At 36.5% G+C, this 17,731-nt stretch overlaps 3 protein-coding genes across 3 annotated transcripts; 1 reads left to right on the top strand and 2 right to left on the bottom strand.

Moving 5' to 3' along the window:
• Nucleotides 1–917: 917 nt before the first annotated feature.
• On the bottom strand, nucleotides 918–5,675 carry LOC121731173 (cuticle protein LPCP-23-like). Its single transcript, XM_042120528.1, has 4 exons — nucleotides 5,664–5,675; nucleotides 4,496–5,413; nucleotides 3,981–4,147; nucleotides 918–984 (listed from the first exon to the last, which is right to left on the bottom strand). Exons 1-4 carry the CDS (start codon nucleotides 5,673–5,675, stop codon nucleotides 918–920), a joined length of 1,164 nt encoding a protein of 387 aa, XP_041976462.1.
• Nucleotides 5,676–7,292: 1,617 nt separating this feature from the next.
• On the top strand, nucleotides 7,293–8,329 carry LOC121731172 (cuticle protein 8-like). The gene is made up of 3 exons (XM_042120527.1): nucleotides 7,293–7,304; nucleotides 7,634–7,822; nucleotides 8,159–8,329. The coding sequence occupies exons 1-3, from the start codon at nucleotides 7,293–7,295 to the stop codon at nucleotides 8,327–8,329; spliced, it is 372 nt and encodes a 123-aa protein (XP_041976461.1).
• Nucleotides 8,330–9,822: 1,493 nt separating this feature from the next.
• Nucleotides 9,823–16,568, bottom strand: LOC121731171 (cuticle protein 18.6-like). The gene is made up of 6 exons (XM_042120526.1): nucleotides 16,557–16,568; nucleotides 15,821–16,203; nucleotides 15,659–15,728; nucleotides 11,145–11,360; nucleotides 10,256–10,422; nucleotides 9,823–9,913 (listed from the first exon to the last, which is right to left on the bottom strand). Exons 1-6 carry the CDS (start codon nucleotides 16,566–16,568, stop codon nucleotides 9,844–9,846), a joined length of 918 nt encoding a protein of 305 aa, XP_041976460.1. The 3' UTR covers nucleotides 9,823–9,843.
• Nucleotides 16,569–17,731: the final 1,163 nt, after the last annotated feature.

The following is a 17,731-nucleotide window of genomic DNA, read 5'->3' as shown; positions in this document are numbered from 1 at the left end:
AAAACATTGCGTTGAACGATACCGTCGCAATTTACAGTCTGTCAAGAAAGTGAAGAAATTAAAAAGTGGCAACATCGTAGTGTCATCCCTTTTTTCTTAGATTGATTCGAAAGGGATGACACTACGTTCTTGCCACTTTTTAATTTCAGGCTTTATGTAGCATATTTATATGGTTTTAGTGTCTAAACACACTCAGCCGAAGTTACGCGGCGTAAATTCCGCGTGATTACGCCCGCAATGTATTTTAAATTACCAATGACACACTATTACGTTGCGTTCCGTCCATATTTTGTATGCGTTTGACATTTCGGTCGTAATCATGCGGAATTTACGCCGCGTAACTTCGGCCTAGTGTGTTTAGACACTTACTCTTATGCGGTAGTAACAGCGTTATTTAATGCGATTATGACTGTTATCTCACGACAGGGGCGGTGTAATAGGACAGAAAATATATTCAATTTCCCAGCACCAGCTACAGATAAATGCAATTCTGAATTGTTGAAACATAAACCAGATAATCGTTATATAAAACAAGCTAACAGTAGCAGTTTTGACCTATTAGTACAGTTTCATACGTAATCAAAATAACGAATTTCCAGGTACAACTACTAAAGTTGTAAGGCATAGCTACTATATTATTGCGATTTGCGACCAATGTCTTACGAGACATTAGAATTGGTAAAATGTACAACTTAGAATACAATGTATTATGACACGGTCACATTAACATGACGCACGGTTTGGTGTCGCCATTATGGAGCGGGCAGGTTACTGCATTCCAGCGATGCGTCAAGTTAATTTGACTGTGTTATAGTTACGATAAATTAAAAGAAAAAAAACTTTTTGTCAATTTATTACCTAAAATACAAATAATCAGTTACAATTGTAATAGGAAAATATTTACAGTTCGTTGGAGCTTAGTGATGATGATGTCTGGAGTAGATGTGGTGATTGGGGCCAGAGTTTTGCACCACGGCATGGAAACTAGAACAAAAACATTGTTTATGAGCTACGAACAATAATTCATTAAGATTTCAAAACGAGTTTGGAACAGGTTTGTTGACACTTGCTTGAAAATGGAGACAGAGGTCGATTCAGGTCGAGCCTACCGCCACAGTGTATGTAAAATAGTAGGCTATCTTCATACTAGACCACCGAAATTAAGCACACGCGCACATAAGCGTGATTTGAGACAACTTTAAAGAACAACAATGCCTTGCGCGTGTTAAACTTGTCATAGTGTTACCAAAATTTGAATTTAAGAACTCTACTGAGTTACGCTACTGTATAGTATAGTTGTATTATGTTACCGGTTAGTCCACCACGTGATGACGAGCCTCCATTAATAAATGTCAGCCGAGTTTATTAGCTTTAGAATGTTTTCATTGAATTTTATGTAGATTTTCATAGAGTAAATTAGTAAAGTATTGAATGAATTCTTGTTTTTGAGTTTCAAGCGTTTTTTGGCGTAATATTAACTGTATGCTTTTCCTTTTTTTTTGCAACTTATAGTAAACTAATGTTTTACAATCTTCATGCATGGAAAATCTATCGATACTAATATTATAAATGCGAAAGTGTGTCTGTCTGTTACCTCTTCACACCCAAACCGCTGACTCGATTTTTCTGAAAATTGGTATGGAGACACTTTGAGGGAAAGGACATAGGATACTTTTTATCCCGAAAAAATATGCGGTTTCCGCGCGATAGGCGAATTTTGGCGCAACGGAGTTGCGGGCGTCATCTAGTATGAAAATAAATTACTGTTTTGTGAACACCTTACTAATAAGAAGCGTATCAAGGATGTCATTCTCCTTTATCTACCAAAATATTTTTTCTAATGTGTAACAAAAACATAAGCAGACCTTGCATTTTCACAATGTAACCTTTTCAACTAGTAAAGGCATTAATACGAGTATATATGATAAAAAAATATTCATGGTTGTTTGGTAAGGACTTTGCGTAATTTAGGAAGTTACAACACAGTTAACTACGACACTTTGAAACCGAGTTACGACCGCGTTGACACTGATCAAGTTAACTGTTAAAAAGTCACGTATTTCCAAGTATTTTAGAAACGTTATAAAAAGTCTACATGCTTGGACTTTTGAATTATAAGTGTTAACATAACGTATTATCAAAATTCTACGGTTTCCAAATTTACATTACTTCATCTCGGCTATTACGTAGCAGCAACAATCAAAATTGGTCGCTGTTAAGCATTAGTGTCCTAACCCATATTTTTTTTGTTGTTAAATTTTGAATACAGTCTTGTTTTAAATCATCTAAAGAACATAACTGCATTCATAATTCATTACGTAATTTTTTGCGGGTTAGTACACGAATGCTTAACAGCGTCCTTACCCTAGCTTTTACTTCTAACACTTTTATTTTTGGCGAGTTTACATTATTTCCATTCGTCCATTGATCCAATCCTGAAAATCTGCTTTTTTATGCGAATTTGCATTTCATTGCAACAGTAATCCAAATTAAAAAATAATTTCAGCGTTGGATTGGATCACAATATCATTGTTCTCTAGCATCTAGCGTATGAAACGTATATTATATCAACAGATAAAAGGGCCTGTGATCAAGATGTATACGATATTAAAGGTTTAACTTAGGAATTACAAGCGTTATTTTAACCTACTTCAAAAAAAGGAGGTTATCAATTCGACGCGTATGTATGTAATATTTCCAGAACTGCCCAATTTTCGTATTTGATAGTCTATATCAGCGTCTGAACAAATGTGCCAAATTTCAAAATTGTATGTATGTTTTTATGTTTGTGTTCGCATATCTCTGGAACTACCATTCCGATTGTAGTTCTTTTTTTGTTGTATTAGGTATTGTTCAACTTAGGGAATAATGCAAGTTTCATCAAAATAGGTTCAGTAGTTTTGGAGATAGGGAATATATTTTTGAGTTCAAACTTTGGGGCGACTTAACTAAGAGTCCAAAAAGGACCTTTGAACTATTCAACTTCAGGTTTAGAACAGGATGAATAAATTCAAACGCACTTAAAACTTCATTAAGCTAATGTATGGTCTGTATGGCTTATTTTGTATGTCTTTAATCATAATTTTATGGACTGTATGAAGTGAATAATTCGATTTTAATGTAATTAGGTTCGATTTGAATATAAATAATATTAGAATTTAAACAAGTTTTACACGCCAAATTGTTTACTAGATGATGATTGTTCCTCTTTTATGCTTTTCAAATTAACACTCGTATGTGATTTTGAGTTGTAAGGCTTTTAAAGTCATTAATAACAAGATCAACATAACGGTACCTACTTGTAATTTACAAAACGCAGAAATAAACCCATTCAAAAGAATTTATGGCAAGATAAAATATATGATTTGATTGTAAGTCATGAATTGGACCAATATAGTTTTTAGTAATTTAGTAACAATTGCGGATTTGCCGAGCTTCGTAGGTAAATCTTCTTTTTATAACGAAATCCATATTGTGACGTTACATTTAAGAGATTTCTTCTCTATACAAGTTTGTAACTATAACGTCTAGAGGTTGACAGATAGGTAATGCTATAAAACCTTTGTACTTTCATGTGTATTAAATGTCTTAAATAATAACTAACTCATATACGTAGCAAAATCATTCTGTGGTCCGAATCAAAAGGTTCGGCTGGTACGCTTTCAGTCACACACTTTGCGCCTGCTATTTATAGTTTTTTGTTCGTCGTTTTTTATACATCAATTAAATTGAGTAAAAGAAACGAAACGCCCTTGATATATACTTTGTCTTTAATTCAGTGCAAAAATTAGCTGACAAATAATTTGAACGAAAGGAACGGAAAGAAGAGGTAACTTTGGGATTTTTTTCTATCGAGCGAAGTTCATGATATTGTATAATGGAATATAAATTCCAGTGTGTTAGATCCTTAACTAACACATATATTTTTTCGGAATTTAAATTACTATATTTTTGTGTCAACTTAAGTCTTGAGAACTCACCCGGTGTGATCGTCAGCGGCGTATGTGACCTTCCTGACGGAGCCGTCGGGCTGCACCAGGGAGTATTCTCCCTTCACCGCGTCACCATTGCGCACCTCGTGCTGGGACTTGTTGTCGCCGGTCAGAGGGTCAGCGACGGAGTAGCCGAACTTGTAGTGAGGGTGGGACTGAAAAGAAAAACAGCTTAAAATTGAGAAATCGGAAACAATAAAAATCTAGTATGCTTTGTAGTTTCAGTCAATAATATTTTTTATAATATCATAGCTTCCAGTACGTATGAAATGTTATACAACAAGCTGACAAACTTTGTTGGCACTAGAATCAAATAATCGAAATTACATTCTACTACCAGAGAAATAGTATAGATATATAAGCAGATGGCGGATCTACATAATTTGATTGAGTTATTTTAAGGTTCAAATTTGACATAAACTTAGCAGATAATGTAGGACCATCATCTGTCTATGAATCAATTTCTCTGATAGTAAATAGGTAATACTAATAAATATACTTACGTTGTAGTTGCCGGCGTAACGACCAGCATAGCCTCCATAAGCTCCGGCACCTTGGTACCCAGCCAGACCGAGACCGTTACCGTGAGACAGCAAGTTGGAGTGTGCTCCAGCCAGAGACGCGTGACCCAGGGGAACTCTAGGAATAGCTCCAGCTAAAGGAGCACCATGAGTTAAAGCGGAATGAGCATATGCAGCTTGAGGGGCAATCGACTGGGAGAGACCAGAGTGACCAAGTTGACCGAGGCCAAGACCGTGACCGAGACCGTGGCTAGAATGGGCATACGCAGAAGGAGGAGGATGGGCTACGACGTTAGTGTATGACACTTGAGGCCTGTGGCCTAGGAGACCACCATAAGCACCAGCGGAGTGTCCGAGTGCTGGGGACAAAGCGCCATTGACCAGTGGTGCATTAGCGGCGTACGAGGAAATCTGCGGGTATCCAGCACCATGGCTTAGAAGTCCAGAGTGACCTAAATGACCCGAAGCCAACGCTCCATGAGCGAAGGATCCAGCGTGAGCTAAGGGAGTCACTTGGGCATAATTTCCATGGGACAGAGGAGATCTGTGGCCCACAGCGGAGATGGAAGACAGTGGGTTGGCATTGGGCAGAGCAACACTAGCGTGATTGACAGCAGGAACTACTTTCTCAATGTAAGTATGAGATATGGCACCACCAGAAAATGAGTTGCCTAATCCAAGACCTGCGTTGGCTAAAGGAGAGCCATGGAGGCCATGACCAGACAATGGAGACCCATAGCCTGCGTATGAACCACCAAGTAACTGCTGAGAGTTATGTAGACCTCCATAGCCAGCTTGACCTAAATGTGAATTGGCTGAATTTAAGTAGGCACCCGCATTATGCGTGTCGTGGATGTAGCTGGTCTGTGCTAGCGCCAACACAGCACCAAATATAAATATCTGAAACAATCAATAAACATTTTTAACTCTTTTACACTTCAAACAAAAATAAGAGGCTTTTCGTTTTCTACTATTTATATTATGATAGTTTGAAAGCTATTTTTTTCATTTTTTTACTTGTACCTATTAAAATTTAATTTATTATAATATTATCATAAAACTAATAAATCATTTATCATAGTTTCCATTACGAAGTTAAATAAAGCATCTACACAATTTTTGATATAATAATCCAATTACAATAACTTACTTTAGTAAACATTTTTTTTGTTGGAATGCTAATTGCAACTGATGTTCTATTGTTGGGCAGTCGGTGGTTTTATAACAATTTAAAACCCCGGTGGGGTGCAAAGAGCGCGGCATCTTCAAAAGGTCATCGCACTACTTAATTAACGAATTACATTCATAATGTTGAAACGACACTTTAATCAAAGTTAACAATCGTTTACACACTTGATTTTATTTATTCCTTTGAAAATATTGCGAAATTTCGGTTTGGAGAAAGAAAAAACGTTTTTCTGATTTTTTTTTGTTTTGTTTATGTCGTGTCGCATAGGAAAAATATAACCAGTTAAATCATTTCAGCCCGTCCCCTTTACCCAAGTTTCATGAAAACCTTAAATGGAAGAATTTTATCAAAGAATTAATTTTATCTTGAACTTGTTTTTGTAAGTATGAGGAATAAAAAAATATTTTGTTTGTCGTTGAAATTATGTACTTAATTTATTGTTATAATTGATATAGAATCTTGACTATGTGAAGTGAGAATTTAGAGTATGCTTTAAAAGTTCAAATTATTGCATCCGTATACTTTAATTGCGTGATTGGTTTGGAATGCGGATTAACTTCAAAAGCTACTTTAAAAGCTTCAGTTTAAGTTCTTTAGAGCTTTTTTAAGTTTTTTGTTTTGCCTTAACATTTGAATTTTTTACAAATTTTGTTTATGAAATAGTTGTCAAAGATTTAAGTAATAACTTTTCACGTCATGAAAATAAGTAAACATTTTAAACTAAGCTGTACCAGACAAACCTTGCAGGTTTATGGTACACTCTCAATTAGACATAAGTTATAATTTGTATTACTTAAATAAATAAATAAATTTTAAATACACAATAATTTTGGTGATTAAGATCTTATCGAAACAATTTTTTAATTTAATTTTTTAATCATATTACAAGTAACAAGCACCTTTCAAAAACGTAAATTTCTACAAAGTACTCGTAAACAGAAAAATAATCTGAAATTATTGGGAAAATTGAAAACTTATCCTGCCGCATCTCCTTCCTTTGACCTTTTCCAGATTATTAATTTAATTACGACCTCTGTGGCTCAGTTGGTGGGCTGTTGGTAGCTCAAGTCAGGGGTCGCGGGTTCGAATCCCGCTGACGGAACAAAAAGTTTTCAAAGTTCCTGGGTCATGGATGTGTATTAAATATTATGTGTATCATATAATAGAAATCTTAAGTATATTATGTATGGTATAAAAGTATTAAATATATTTCCGTTGTCTGGTACACGTAACACAAGTCCTTCAGGTACTTAGCACGGGGCCAGACTGACGTGGTGTAAAGCGTCCATTATTATTATTATTATTTATTTTTTGCAAAACTCCTCAACCATTAACCTTAATTATCATAAATTAATGTATTTTCGTCACACTGTACAGACACCTAACTTTAATCTTGTCTATTTATCAACTAATATTTAGAACATCTGCGTCTGGGGTTCCTTAGCAATTAGTGGAGTAAATGATGAGTTTTGTAATTTGTATTTTTGCAAAAGATATCTCGTAATTTGATCATTTTGTACAGTTGTATAAATATACACGGTGAGTGCGTATTCATATCAATCATCGTTCATCATCAAACAAAACAATATTATGTTTGCCTCAGTAAGTAACTGCTTTTGTGCTTTACGGAGTTACAATACGGGGTTGTTAAAGGCTTAATTTTTAAACGAGTTCCAAAAAGGAGGAGATTATAATATGTCTGCCTGTGGATATTTTTTTATACATATATAAAATAGTAAGGTTAGGTTAGTTAGTTATAATTCTATTAAACTAAATTTTCAAATCACAAGAAACTAGAAAACTAGCACTTTTTATTATAAAAATCCCCTATTAATGGTTTCTAATTAAATTAACTACTGTTCATATACCAGTCAGCTGCAATGGATCGAAATGATTAAGACAATATTGTTAAATTTTTGTTATCTTTGCAGGTCTTAGCAATTGGAGCTCTATTGGGTGGAGCCACCGCTGGTCTTCTAGGCCAAGCCAACTATGGCGGCGCTGTAGGATTTGGTCAGCTGGGTGGCGCTTACGGCTACTCGTCGCCCCTGGCTTCCCAGCTCGCTTACTCGGGTCAGTTCGGATATGGTGGTCAATACACCGGGGCTATCGGTAACTATGTAGGTATTGTTTTATTTAAAAGAAAATTGTATGTTTTACTGTACGGGCAAATCTACAGAAGTTAGACCTAATTAGACTGCGCGTACACCAAACTGACTATTTGCCATCGAATATGAGTATAGTTTACCTGCTATATTTTAAAGGGCCGATCATATTATTTTCTTTGATCATAGTCTTTGACGTTTGATTATGACGTGAATGCATCCTTATTAGTTATTAATAATGGTGAAGGCTTCATCCGAATATGTAGAAATAATTTAACGTTTTGGCAAGATAAATTCTATGTTTTATACATCAACTAGTACAATAATATTTATATTTTTTATGCGATCCAGGCCCGTCCTCAATATGACTTCTCCTACTCCGTTTCGGACCCCCACACCGGCGACCACAAGTTGCAGCAAGAGACCAGAGACGGCGACGCCGTGCACGGCTCCTACTCGCTGCTGCAGCCCGACGGCTCCGTGCGCAGCGTGCACTACACCGCCGATGACCACCGCGGATAAGAGCGGATTCGTACTTTAATATCAGACCCTAATTCGAACTGAAAGTCTGAAGATTCTTGGGACCATGGGTGCAAAAACTGGCAAAAAGTAAATCTATGGTGAGGAAATATATACAAGACATACACGATGAGAGGACTGTTTAACACGATGCGTAATAAAGTGGATAATTGTGTTTGAAATTTACTTTAACATCAAAACTGCTCATCGCACTTGGGCTTAAGAGGTTTTTTTTTTGTAATTTATCATTAATTTATCTTTGTAAGGATAGAAATATTAGACAAATCGAAGCAAACGTTTTGCTTTTGTAGAAATTGATAATTACTATCGATTAAGGTGTTAATTTTTTAAATAATAATTGATTGTTATAGATTCAACGCAGTTGTCCAGAACTCCGGAGTGTCTGTGCATCCTCCTTCCTACAACCGCCACTACTAAGTCCGCCTGTGCTAATATTTTGTGCATTTAAATAAAATTTTGAAAAAAAAAACAATATTTTTTATTTTCGCATGGCACATTGGCATATTGTAACATCGTAACAATAATCTTATTATGCGTGTCCGTTTGCATTGAATAGGGGTTGAAACTACAAGATCTGTTTTGATCAAATTAAGCGATATGAAAATTAATAAAAATTAGATTTTTTTATGTCACGTTTGTACATTAAAAATTCAAATTTTGCAACTTTATACGTGGGAGAGCCATGCTTCGGCACGAATGGGCCGGCTCGACCGGAGAAATACCACGTTCTCACAGAAAACCGGCGTGAAACAGCGCTTGCGCTGTGTTTCGCCGAGTGAGTGAGTTTACCGGAGGCCCAATCCCCTACCCTATTCCCTTCCCTACCCTCCCCTATTTCCTTCCCGTCCCATCCTTACCCTCCCCTATTACCCTATTCCCTCTTAAAAGCACCTGCAGCTCTTCTGATGCTGCGAGTGTCCATGGGCGACGGAAGTTGCTTTCCATCAGGTGACCCGTTTGCTCGTTTGCCCCCTTATTTCATAAAAAAAAAACTTTTCTTGGAAAATATTTGATGGAAACTTATTGTCATGTTTTGAAATTCTACTGTTGACTATGAGAATTTGTCTCCTATTCTCATAATCTTTTAGGAACATCTTCTTAAGCTACTTAGCTTATTACACAAGGTGTTAAATGAAGACCGCAACTCTTTTAATCAAATAAAAGCGCTCGTGTTATAACATCGTTCTCACGGCTTGGTAACTAAATCAAGTCCTAATTAAATAACAATTTCAAATGTCATTAAGATAAATAGACGGTTGTAATATGTGTAAGTCTTATTATAAGTACAACTAAGTTAACGATAATACCAAATTTCTGTGATTAAAAAAAACATAACGTAATTTTGTATACTAATTGATAAAGCCAATTCAGAAGTAGCAGTTACAGTTGTTTGTTTACTGGTTTTAATAAAGCTAAGAATAATGTTGTTGTAACGGATTTTTCATTTTAAAAGCTTAAAGGTAAGTATATGAGTATTTTGATATTGTGATGATCAATTAATATCCGTATCCGTGATAGGGTTCGGGATGGATGGATGGCGCTGAGTTGTGGACTAACGCGTTGAATCTGAAAAAAAAGTTATTATTATGGTCTTTTCGTTTTAAAATAGTATTGGGCATCACAGATTTCCTGTTTCCACCACTGTTGATGGATCAGGATCGACAGCGGTATAATCAACCAAGAAAACTATATGATATAATCTCAGCCCGAAGGACATGCGAAAGTTGTGTTGGAATGTGCAATCATATTAAGTAGAATAAAATAGAAGGAGTTCTTCTAGAAAATAGACCTAGTTTCTCACCCCAAACGATTTGGGAGATAACAATTAGTAATAGTTAGTGATTTAAAGTCAAAGAGCTACAAGGATCCATCACGTTCTAACATTGCATTGTATAAATTAAAGCTTACCCATTATGATCATCAGCGGTGTAGTCGACAGTGCGCACGGAGCCGTCGGGCTGCAGCAGCGAGTAGGAGCCGTGCACGGCGTCGCCGTCTCTGGTCTCGTGCTGCGACTTGTGGTCGCCGGTGTGGGGGTCCGCCACGGAGTAAGCAAAGTCATATTTGGGGTAGGCCTTGAAATAGAAATTATACAAGATGAAGAGTATTTCAGTTAGGATTTGAAGATGAAACGGCTTTATTGGCCCTTCCACACGACGTTTTTTACGCTCTTTTGTATCGATACAATCGCAAGTTGAACGCTCAGCAAACGCAAGGAAGCCTAAAGTTTTAAACTTTATATCTGCCAAAACGCGATGAAAACGCGCAGAAGACGAGCGCATCAGAAACGCGTGTCATCAGTGCGCAAAAAATACGTCGTGTTAAAAGGCCCTAAAGTACTAAGGGGTAACTGTTAATTTTGAACTCTATCACAGAGTATATTATATTAATAGTGACTCTACTAAGCTTTTTTAATACAACGTTTTATGGTAACACAGTACCATATTGATATAAGGTGCACAAATTGTTTAAAACTTTGAATAAAATGAGCTAACAGAGTACTCATTGTATAAAATCATCGAGTTCATAAGCATGAGCTCCTGTTGACAGCAACAATATTATAATCGCAACGTAATCAGCTATACCAAATATATGAGATCAGACATATTGTACATTCTTCTGAGATAAAAAATAGCCTATATTCGTCATGTCCATCGTAGTGGGCGCCGTAAGCGAGTGCACAAGCGGCGCGGCGTAGTGGGCGGGGGCAGCGAAGTGACCCAGACCGGGGCCATCGTGGTGGAATATACTCTGCGATGACAGCGCAGCCCACAAGCACTAGAGCTAATCAACTTACATATTCGTCATGTCCATCGTAGTGGGCGCCGTAAGCGAGGGGTGCGGCGTAGTGAGCGAGGGGAGCGGCGTGAACGAGCGGCGCGGCGTAGTAGGCGGGGGCGGCGAAGTGGCCAAGCCCGTGGCCATCATGGTGGACTATACTCTGCGAAGACAGCGCCGGCCCGTGATAGTAGCCCGCGCTGGCCATAGACACTAGAGCACCGAGGATCACGATCTGCAATAGAGTACATAATACCGTAAGGAAATGAGCAAGCACTATTTTATAATATTTTTAAAACAATTTAGTTTAGAAGAAAAGTCACAAAACCACTCGCATCAGCCAAGAATCAAGATCAGTTGATGATTTTTGCCTACTTTTTAGAAATAAAACGAAAGAGGGAACAACAGGTATTAAATCCATGATTAAGTTCAACAAACACAAGCACAAGCTTACTAAAAGTTTGTTAGTAGACTTAATAATTATATCAAACTAAATCTGCTGATTTCAGTTTAAATACAGTCAAATTTTAACATAGTATTACTATTTAAATTATGTATGGCAAATAAATTATTCTTTATTATACTTTTGAGAGTACTAGTGTACATAAAAGGCATATAAGTACTAATTATAAAGTGGGTTAAAGAAACAATACTGTAACTATAACATTACGATATCGTCATTAAAAAGTAATAACATTTTTTATCGGCGAAGGCTATCTATAAGCCCAACACAATGTTATACTTTCACGACAAGAAAATATTGAATTTCGATTGGAGAACTTGAACATTTTTCCATGCTCCACTATTTTAAAACACTCGATGGAAATTAACGTTTTAAATCAAACACTAATAATTCAATTTTTGTTTTTAAAACTAATTCTCATTCCTATTTTCAAAAAGTCCATTTTCTTTGGAATAACAATATAAACACTGCTAGAACAATACTACATTTTCTTGAACACTTTTTTCACCAAAAATAAATTTTTTAAAAAGCAAAACCGAATTTAATTAAATTTTTGTATGTAACCACGGATTAGTAAAACTTCACTCACTTGGAACATTTTGCGGATAGATCTAATCGATGATTGATGTCAATACTGGCAGTTATCGGGTTTTTATATAATTTGTATAACCACTGGAGCATATTATACGACATAACTATTGTTGGAAGTTAAGGTCGCAACGAGACCACAAAAATAATGTGTGTCATGGTATTCGATATAAGAACACGCACATTTCAGCACGTAGCAGCCGTGACAGTTCATCATAATCATCAGAGCCTCTAGCCAAGTCGTTTTCTTGATTGCTTCTTTATAGAATCGCCGATCAAAATGTATGGAATTGACATTTGAGTTTAGACGAGTCGAACCTCAACTTCATATTATCGAACGGTTACATTTTGATCGGCAATTCTACAAAGAAGGGTTAAATAAAAGGTCTTGGGTATTTACCCATTTATACAGCTCAATAGCTTTGGCCAGATGCTTAAAGCTTAGTATTATTATTCTTATAGTTGACGCCTGCACCTCCCTTGCGCATAAACTTTTCCGGGATAAAAAGTATTTTAGGTCCTCGAGACTTAAAGTATCTTCATACAAAAATTTTTCAAATCCGTTCAGCGGTTTGTGAAGAAGTGTGAAGAGGCAACAGACAGATATAAAGACCAACAGATACACTTTCGCATTAATTATAATATTAGTATGGAAATGAATAAAGACGGTACTGTTTTTACTTGACTTGACTGCAATAATAATTTATCAAGTAATAATTAACACTTTTGCAATAAATGCTAAAGTCTAAAAATATTAACCCATCAATTTCGGTGTTGAATAGACAAACTGCTGTCAAAGATCCTCAGAAACCGAAGTCTCTCATCTCAACTCATAATTATTACTAGGTTTAGGCTGTTTTCCACCGAAGCTGAGCTAAGCAGCGTTGCGAGTACTGTATTGTTTTGCTACTTAAGATGCTACCCTACCGAGATGTCGTAATTTACCGATTTGGAGCCTTATTAACTCATAATTTGGAAGCTATAAAATTATAATAGAAATACAGCAATAATCTTCAGCATATGAACATTCCTTTGTTATTTTTTTTTATTATTAAAGCCGTTATTAATTTCCTATTTTGTTTATTATACTCATGATATCAGCTTCCAAAGTAATACCAATTTATTTAAATTCAAGCATACGTTCAGTATCTCCCTAGTATTTATGTATATATACTTAATATTACAAATAACGTTTATTTGAAACACACGCCAACAGATCGACAATTTCATTAACTACATACTCGTATTTGCCGTTTGAAATTTTTTAGGTCAATTTTGAACTAAGGTAATTAAAAAAATAAGAATTTGGTGCGATCTCGGCAATGCGGCAAATGTATGGTCAAGGCCGTTTGCTCAGGGGATGGCCTTAAAGTAATCTAAAACGATGTTGAAAAGTGCGCGTCGCAATGTATGTGTCGCAGCCAACTGGTTTAAATAGCCGTTCAATCAAACAGCTAGCCCTTTGACTGAACAACGCCATTCAATCATACGTCTAGCTTTTTAATTGAATATTTAAGTCGCACTAAACGTTCAACCCTACAGCTGATTCAAAAACCGCCGTTTGATTGAATTAGTTCAGCGCTCACCACCGTGGCGCTAGGTGCATTTTGTTTACAATATGGCGTCAACTAACCGGTGTTTTGTGGTTATATTAAGATATTTTTCTTAAATATACGTTACAAGTATTTTTAAAAATACTGAAATTATGGGGGCACATACGAGTGAATAAAAATTTAAACTAATATTCGAGGAGATATTACAGGATTACGAAATGCATCACCAAGGTATTTATTGCAATTGTGTCCAAAATGAGTTAGAATACAATCAATCTACTTGTTATCATTACACTTGTGTAATAATAGCACTAAACTAATGTTCACCTTAGTTAATTTACCATTTAACCAGTTAGCTAAGCGTCATCTAGCAGTAGTGTTGAACGTTGAAGTCAACAAGTCGGCTAAACGACGTATAGCCGTGTGATTGAATGGCGTTGTTCAGTCAAAGGGCTAGCTGTTTGATTGAATGGCTTTTTTAATCAGTCGACTGCGACATATGCAAGGCGATCTAGTTGAAAACGGTATATCACTTATACTGTGGTTTAAGCGGGCCCATAGACAGTCAAGTTTATTGAGCAATATCACGTATTAGGCAATATTATTGACTATCTAGGGTTAATATGGACCGCGTTCGCCTTTCAATATTATTGTCAAATAAATTGTTCAATGATAATATTGCACAATAACATTTTTCGTCTAGGGTCCCACTAAGTGAAGTTGTCTTTTACATTGTTTTAGTGACATTTGCCCGTTTCATTAACAATTAGTCGCACGTAGAAGTAATTTCATAGTTATCTAGTGAGATTTTATAGTACCATCGAAGAAATTGATTCCTAAACAGATGACCTACGTTGTTTGGTCGCATTGTGTCAATTCAACATTAAACGTGATGTGACAGCTGAGTTTGATACAAAGTGTCGAAATTACGTAGGTTGGCCATCCTTATATTATATGTATCAACTTCTCTGATAGATAGTACATAAGTGGTCCCATGTTTTGGTTACGCTTATTGCATTGACATGCCATGTCTATTAATCCTTTCTGCTACCATAGTTGATCAATTTCGATACAGCATTGTTTAAGCTTGTCCAGGGCGTTGTGTGCGCAGTACACAAGAGCACTCTCTATTCCTTTACTCTCATAACCCAGTGGGACGGAAGACCGACACGACTGGTGAGAGATCAGGCGCAGGACCGACTTTTTACATGCCCATCCGACGCATGGATCATCTAATTGTCAGACAATCATGTGATCAGCCTGCATCGTCCTTACCAAAATTGGAAATAACATGTTTCCAACGCGGGAATCGAACCCACGACCTCCGAGTCAAGAGCCGCGCTCTAGATCACTGGACCACGGTGGCGTCCGTGGCGTATTGTGTAATAATAACTAGAATATTATTATTAGATATGTTCAAACATACAGAGTACAGACACATAGACAGACAGACATACTTAGCATAGAAATACGGATATAAAAATGTAAAAATACTCGAAAATACTCTTGTTCTTTACGTATTTGATTATTATTTCTCAGTAATACTAACTGCCGCACATACAGACGAATATTAATTACATAATTGTAAATTAATGAAGATCGTCACATAGGACCCATACATTATATGTTAAAGTCTTCATTAAATCGAAGTTTCATCATGATTAAACGTCTCTGAGTGCGGTCGTAACTCGTAAGACAGTTTGTACTGTGACAAAAAGACGTATTGACTTTTTGTCACCGTACAAATGGTTATTATAATACTTTATGTACTTACTATGTAAGTACATAAAGTATTAATCGTAGCAAGTCATAGCATACAAGTCAATAATATCTTTGTTTCTGACATTCATTGTTTATTAACTAGCTTTTTATGTACAAAAGTTTAATAAATATTTACAGTCATTATAATTATCTGAAAATTAATAATTAATAATGATGGTAGGCAGGGGCGTGGTGAGGATGGACAGCGGGGGCGGAGTTCTCCACGACGGCGTTGAATCTGGAATGAACAGGTAATAATTATTACTTGGTTTAATATAAGAAAGCTTGTGGCATGGCTTAATCGTAATGTTCGAGAAAAAGTGGTCTTACCCGTGGTGGTCATCGGCGGTGTAGTGCACGCTGCGCACGGAGCCGTCGGGCTGCAGCAGCGAGTAGGAGCCGTGCACGGCGTCGCCGTCTCTGGTCTCGTGCTGCGACTTGTGGTCGCCGGTGTGGGGGTCCGCCACGGAGTACGAGTAGTCGTACTTGGGGTGAGCGTACTCATCGTGGGCGGCGTAGTGGGCAGAAGGGGCGTACGCCAGGGGGGCGGCGTGGGCGGCGTAGGCCAGCGGCACGGTGTGTGCGTCGTAGGCCAGCGGCGCGGCGTAGTGGCCGGCGTCGTGGCGGACGATGCTCTGTGAGGAGACGGCGTGGCCGTGCCCGCCTAGAAGCCCGGCGTTGGCTGCGGCCAACATAGCACCGAAAGTGAAGATCTGTATGATGAAAAAGATAATGTTAGAAAATTCAAAATTTATGAGTAATATACTTTAAAGTTTCAACAGATAAAAATGACAAAATTTATATCATTTTATACAAAAGACATCAACGCGTCGATTTTTCACTATATAATTTAATATAACGACTACTGCATAGCATATTAATAATTGTTTTCATTTTTAATAATAAAATATAAATTTTACGGCTTTTACATCATTCTCTGTCATTATAAAGTATGCATTGGAATTTTAACAGGCTCGATTCAGGCAGTGCTAATTGATTTACAACATAATACGCTTAATAAACTGAACTCGTAATTTTATCTGCAATAAAATTATCAATGACTCACTTTGCTGAGCATTTCGTTTGAGATAATTGTACAAGTGTAATATCGGTACGTTTGACGTGTGGTTTTATACAAGTCGACAGCTAGCTGAGTGGGGCGAATACACCTTGACTTTGCAACACGCTATGTGAAGGGCATTCGCCAATTAAAAAGTAAGTTTGGTGATAAAGCCTTCTTAATAATAACGAGCAGCTTATCTCAAATTAAAAATATCCTTGACTCGAATTGACGTATTGTCTTTATTCAATTGTTAAAAACGTAGCCTATGAAACGAACTTATTGTTCTTTAAGTATTATTATTAAAGCATGCACAACTAAAGAGCAAATAAATACAAAATATTTATTCTAAAAATTATTAAATAATTTAAAGGTTAAAACTATAACCATGTAGAACAAAATTTTGTACTAAAATGTCTTTATATTATATAGAGGAAATATTTCTTCCAAAGGTTTACGGCTAGGAAATATGAAATCGATTTGTGACGAATGCGGAAAACATGATCATACTATTTTATCCAAAAGGCTTCGTCAAAAAGTACATCCTAACCAGTCTTGCCTACATGCTCTTATACAAACATAATAATAATGTGATATAGTTTAATACACTTAATAGAGATCTTCATATTATGTTCTTAATGTATTCTAGAAATAAACATCAATCCAGGCATAAATTTAATAATATTTAGAGTTTACTTTGAATACAAATAATATTTTTATATGGATATTCCCAGTGGTGAACACCGAACAACTTGCGTTTGCTAAGCTTAGCTTAGCTGTAAGTGTGCGCGTAGTTGCAAAGACTGATAATCAATTTTGGAACACAAATAACAGGAAATTCGTAATACATTAAATATAGTCCATACTAATATTATAAATGCGAAATTGTGTCTATCTGTTTGTTACCTCTTCACGCCCAAACCACTGAACCGATATTTCTTTATTATGAAGATACTTTGAGACCCGGTAAAGGGTAAAAATACTTTTATCCCGAGTAAAATGTACTGTTCCGCTCGACAAATGAATTTTGACGCATCGGAGTTTCGGGGTCATCCAGTATAAAAGCAGTTTTCCACCGTGCGTTTCTCGCGTAACTTTCTGCCGCGCACTGTAAAACTCTGGAACAAACTGTCACCGGCAGTATTTCCAATACCTATATGATCTGTAAACCTTCAAGAAAA

This window comes from Aricia agestis, chromosome 10, assembly GCF_905147365.1.
Source record: "Aricia agestis chromosome 10, ilAriAges1.1, whole genome shotgun sequence".
Classification (NCBI taxonomy): Eukaryota; Metazoa; Arthropoda; class Insecta; order Lepidoptera; family Lycaenidae; genus Aricia; species Aricia agestis.
Note: the sequence above shows the minus strand (reverse complement) of the source record. Positions and strands in the feature narration are given on the sequence as shown.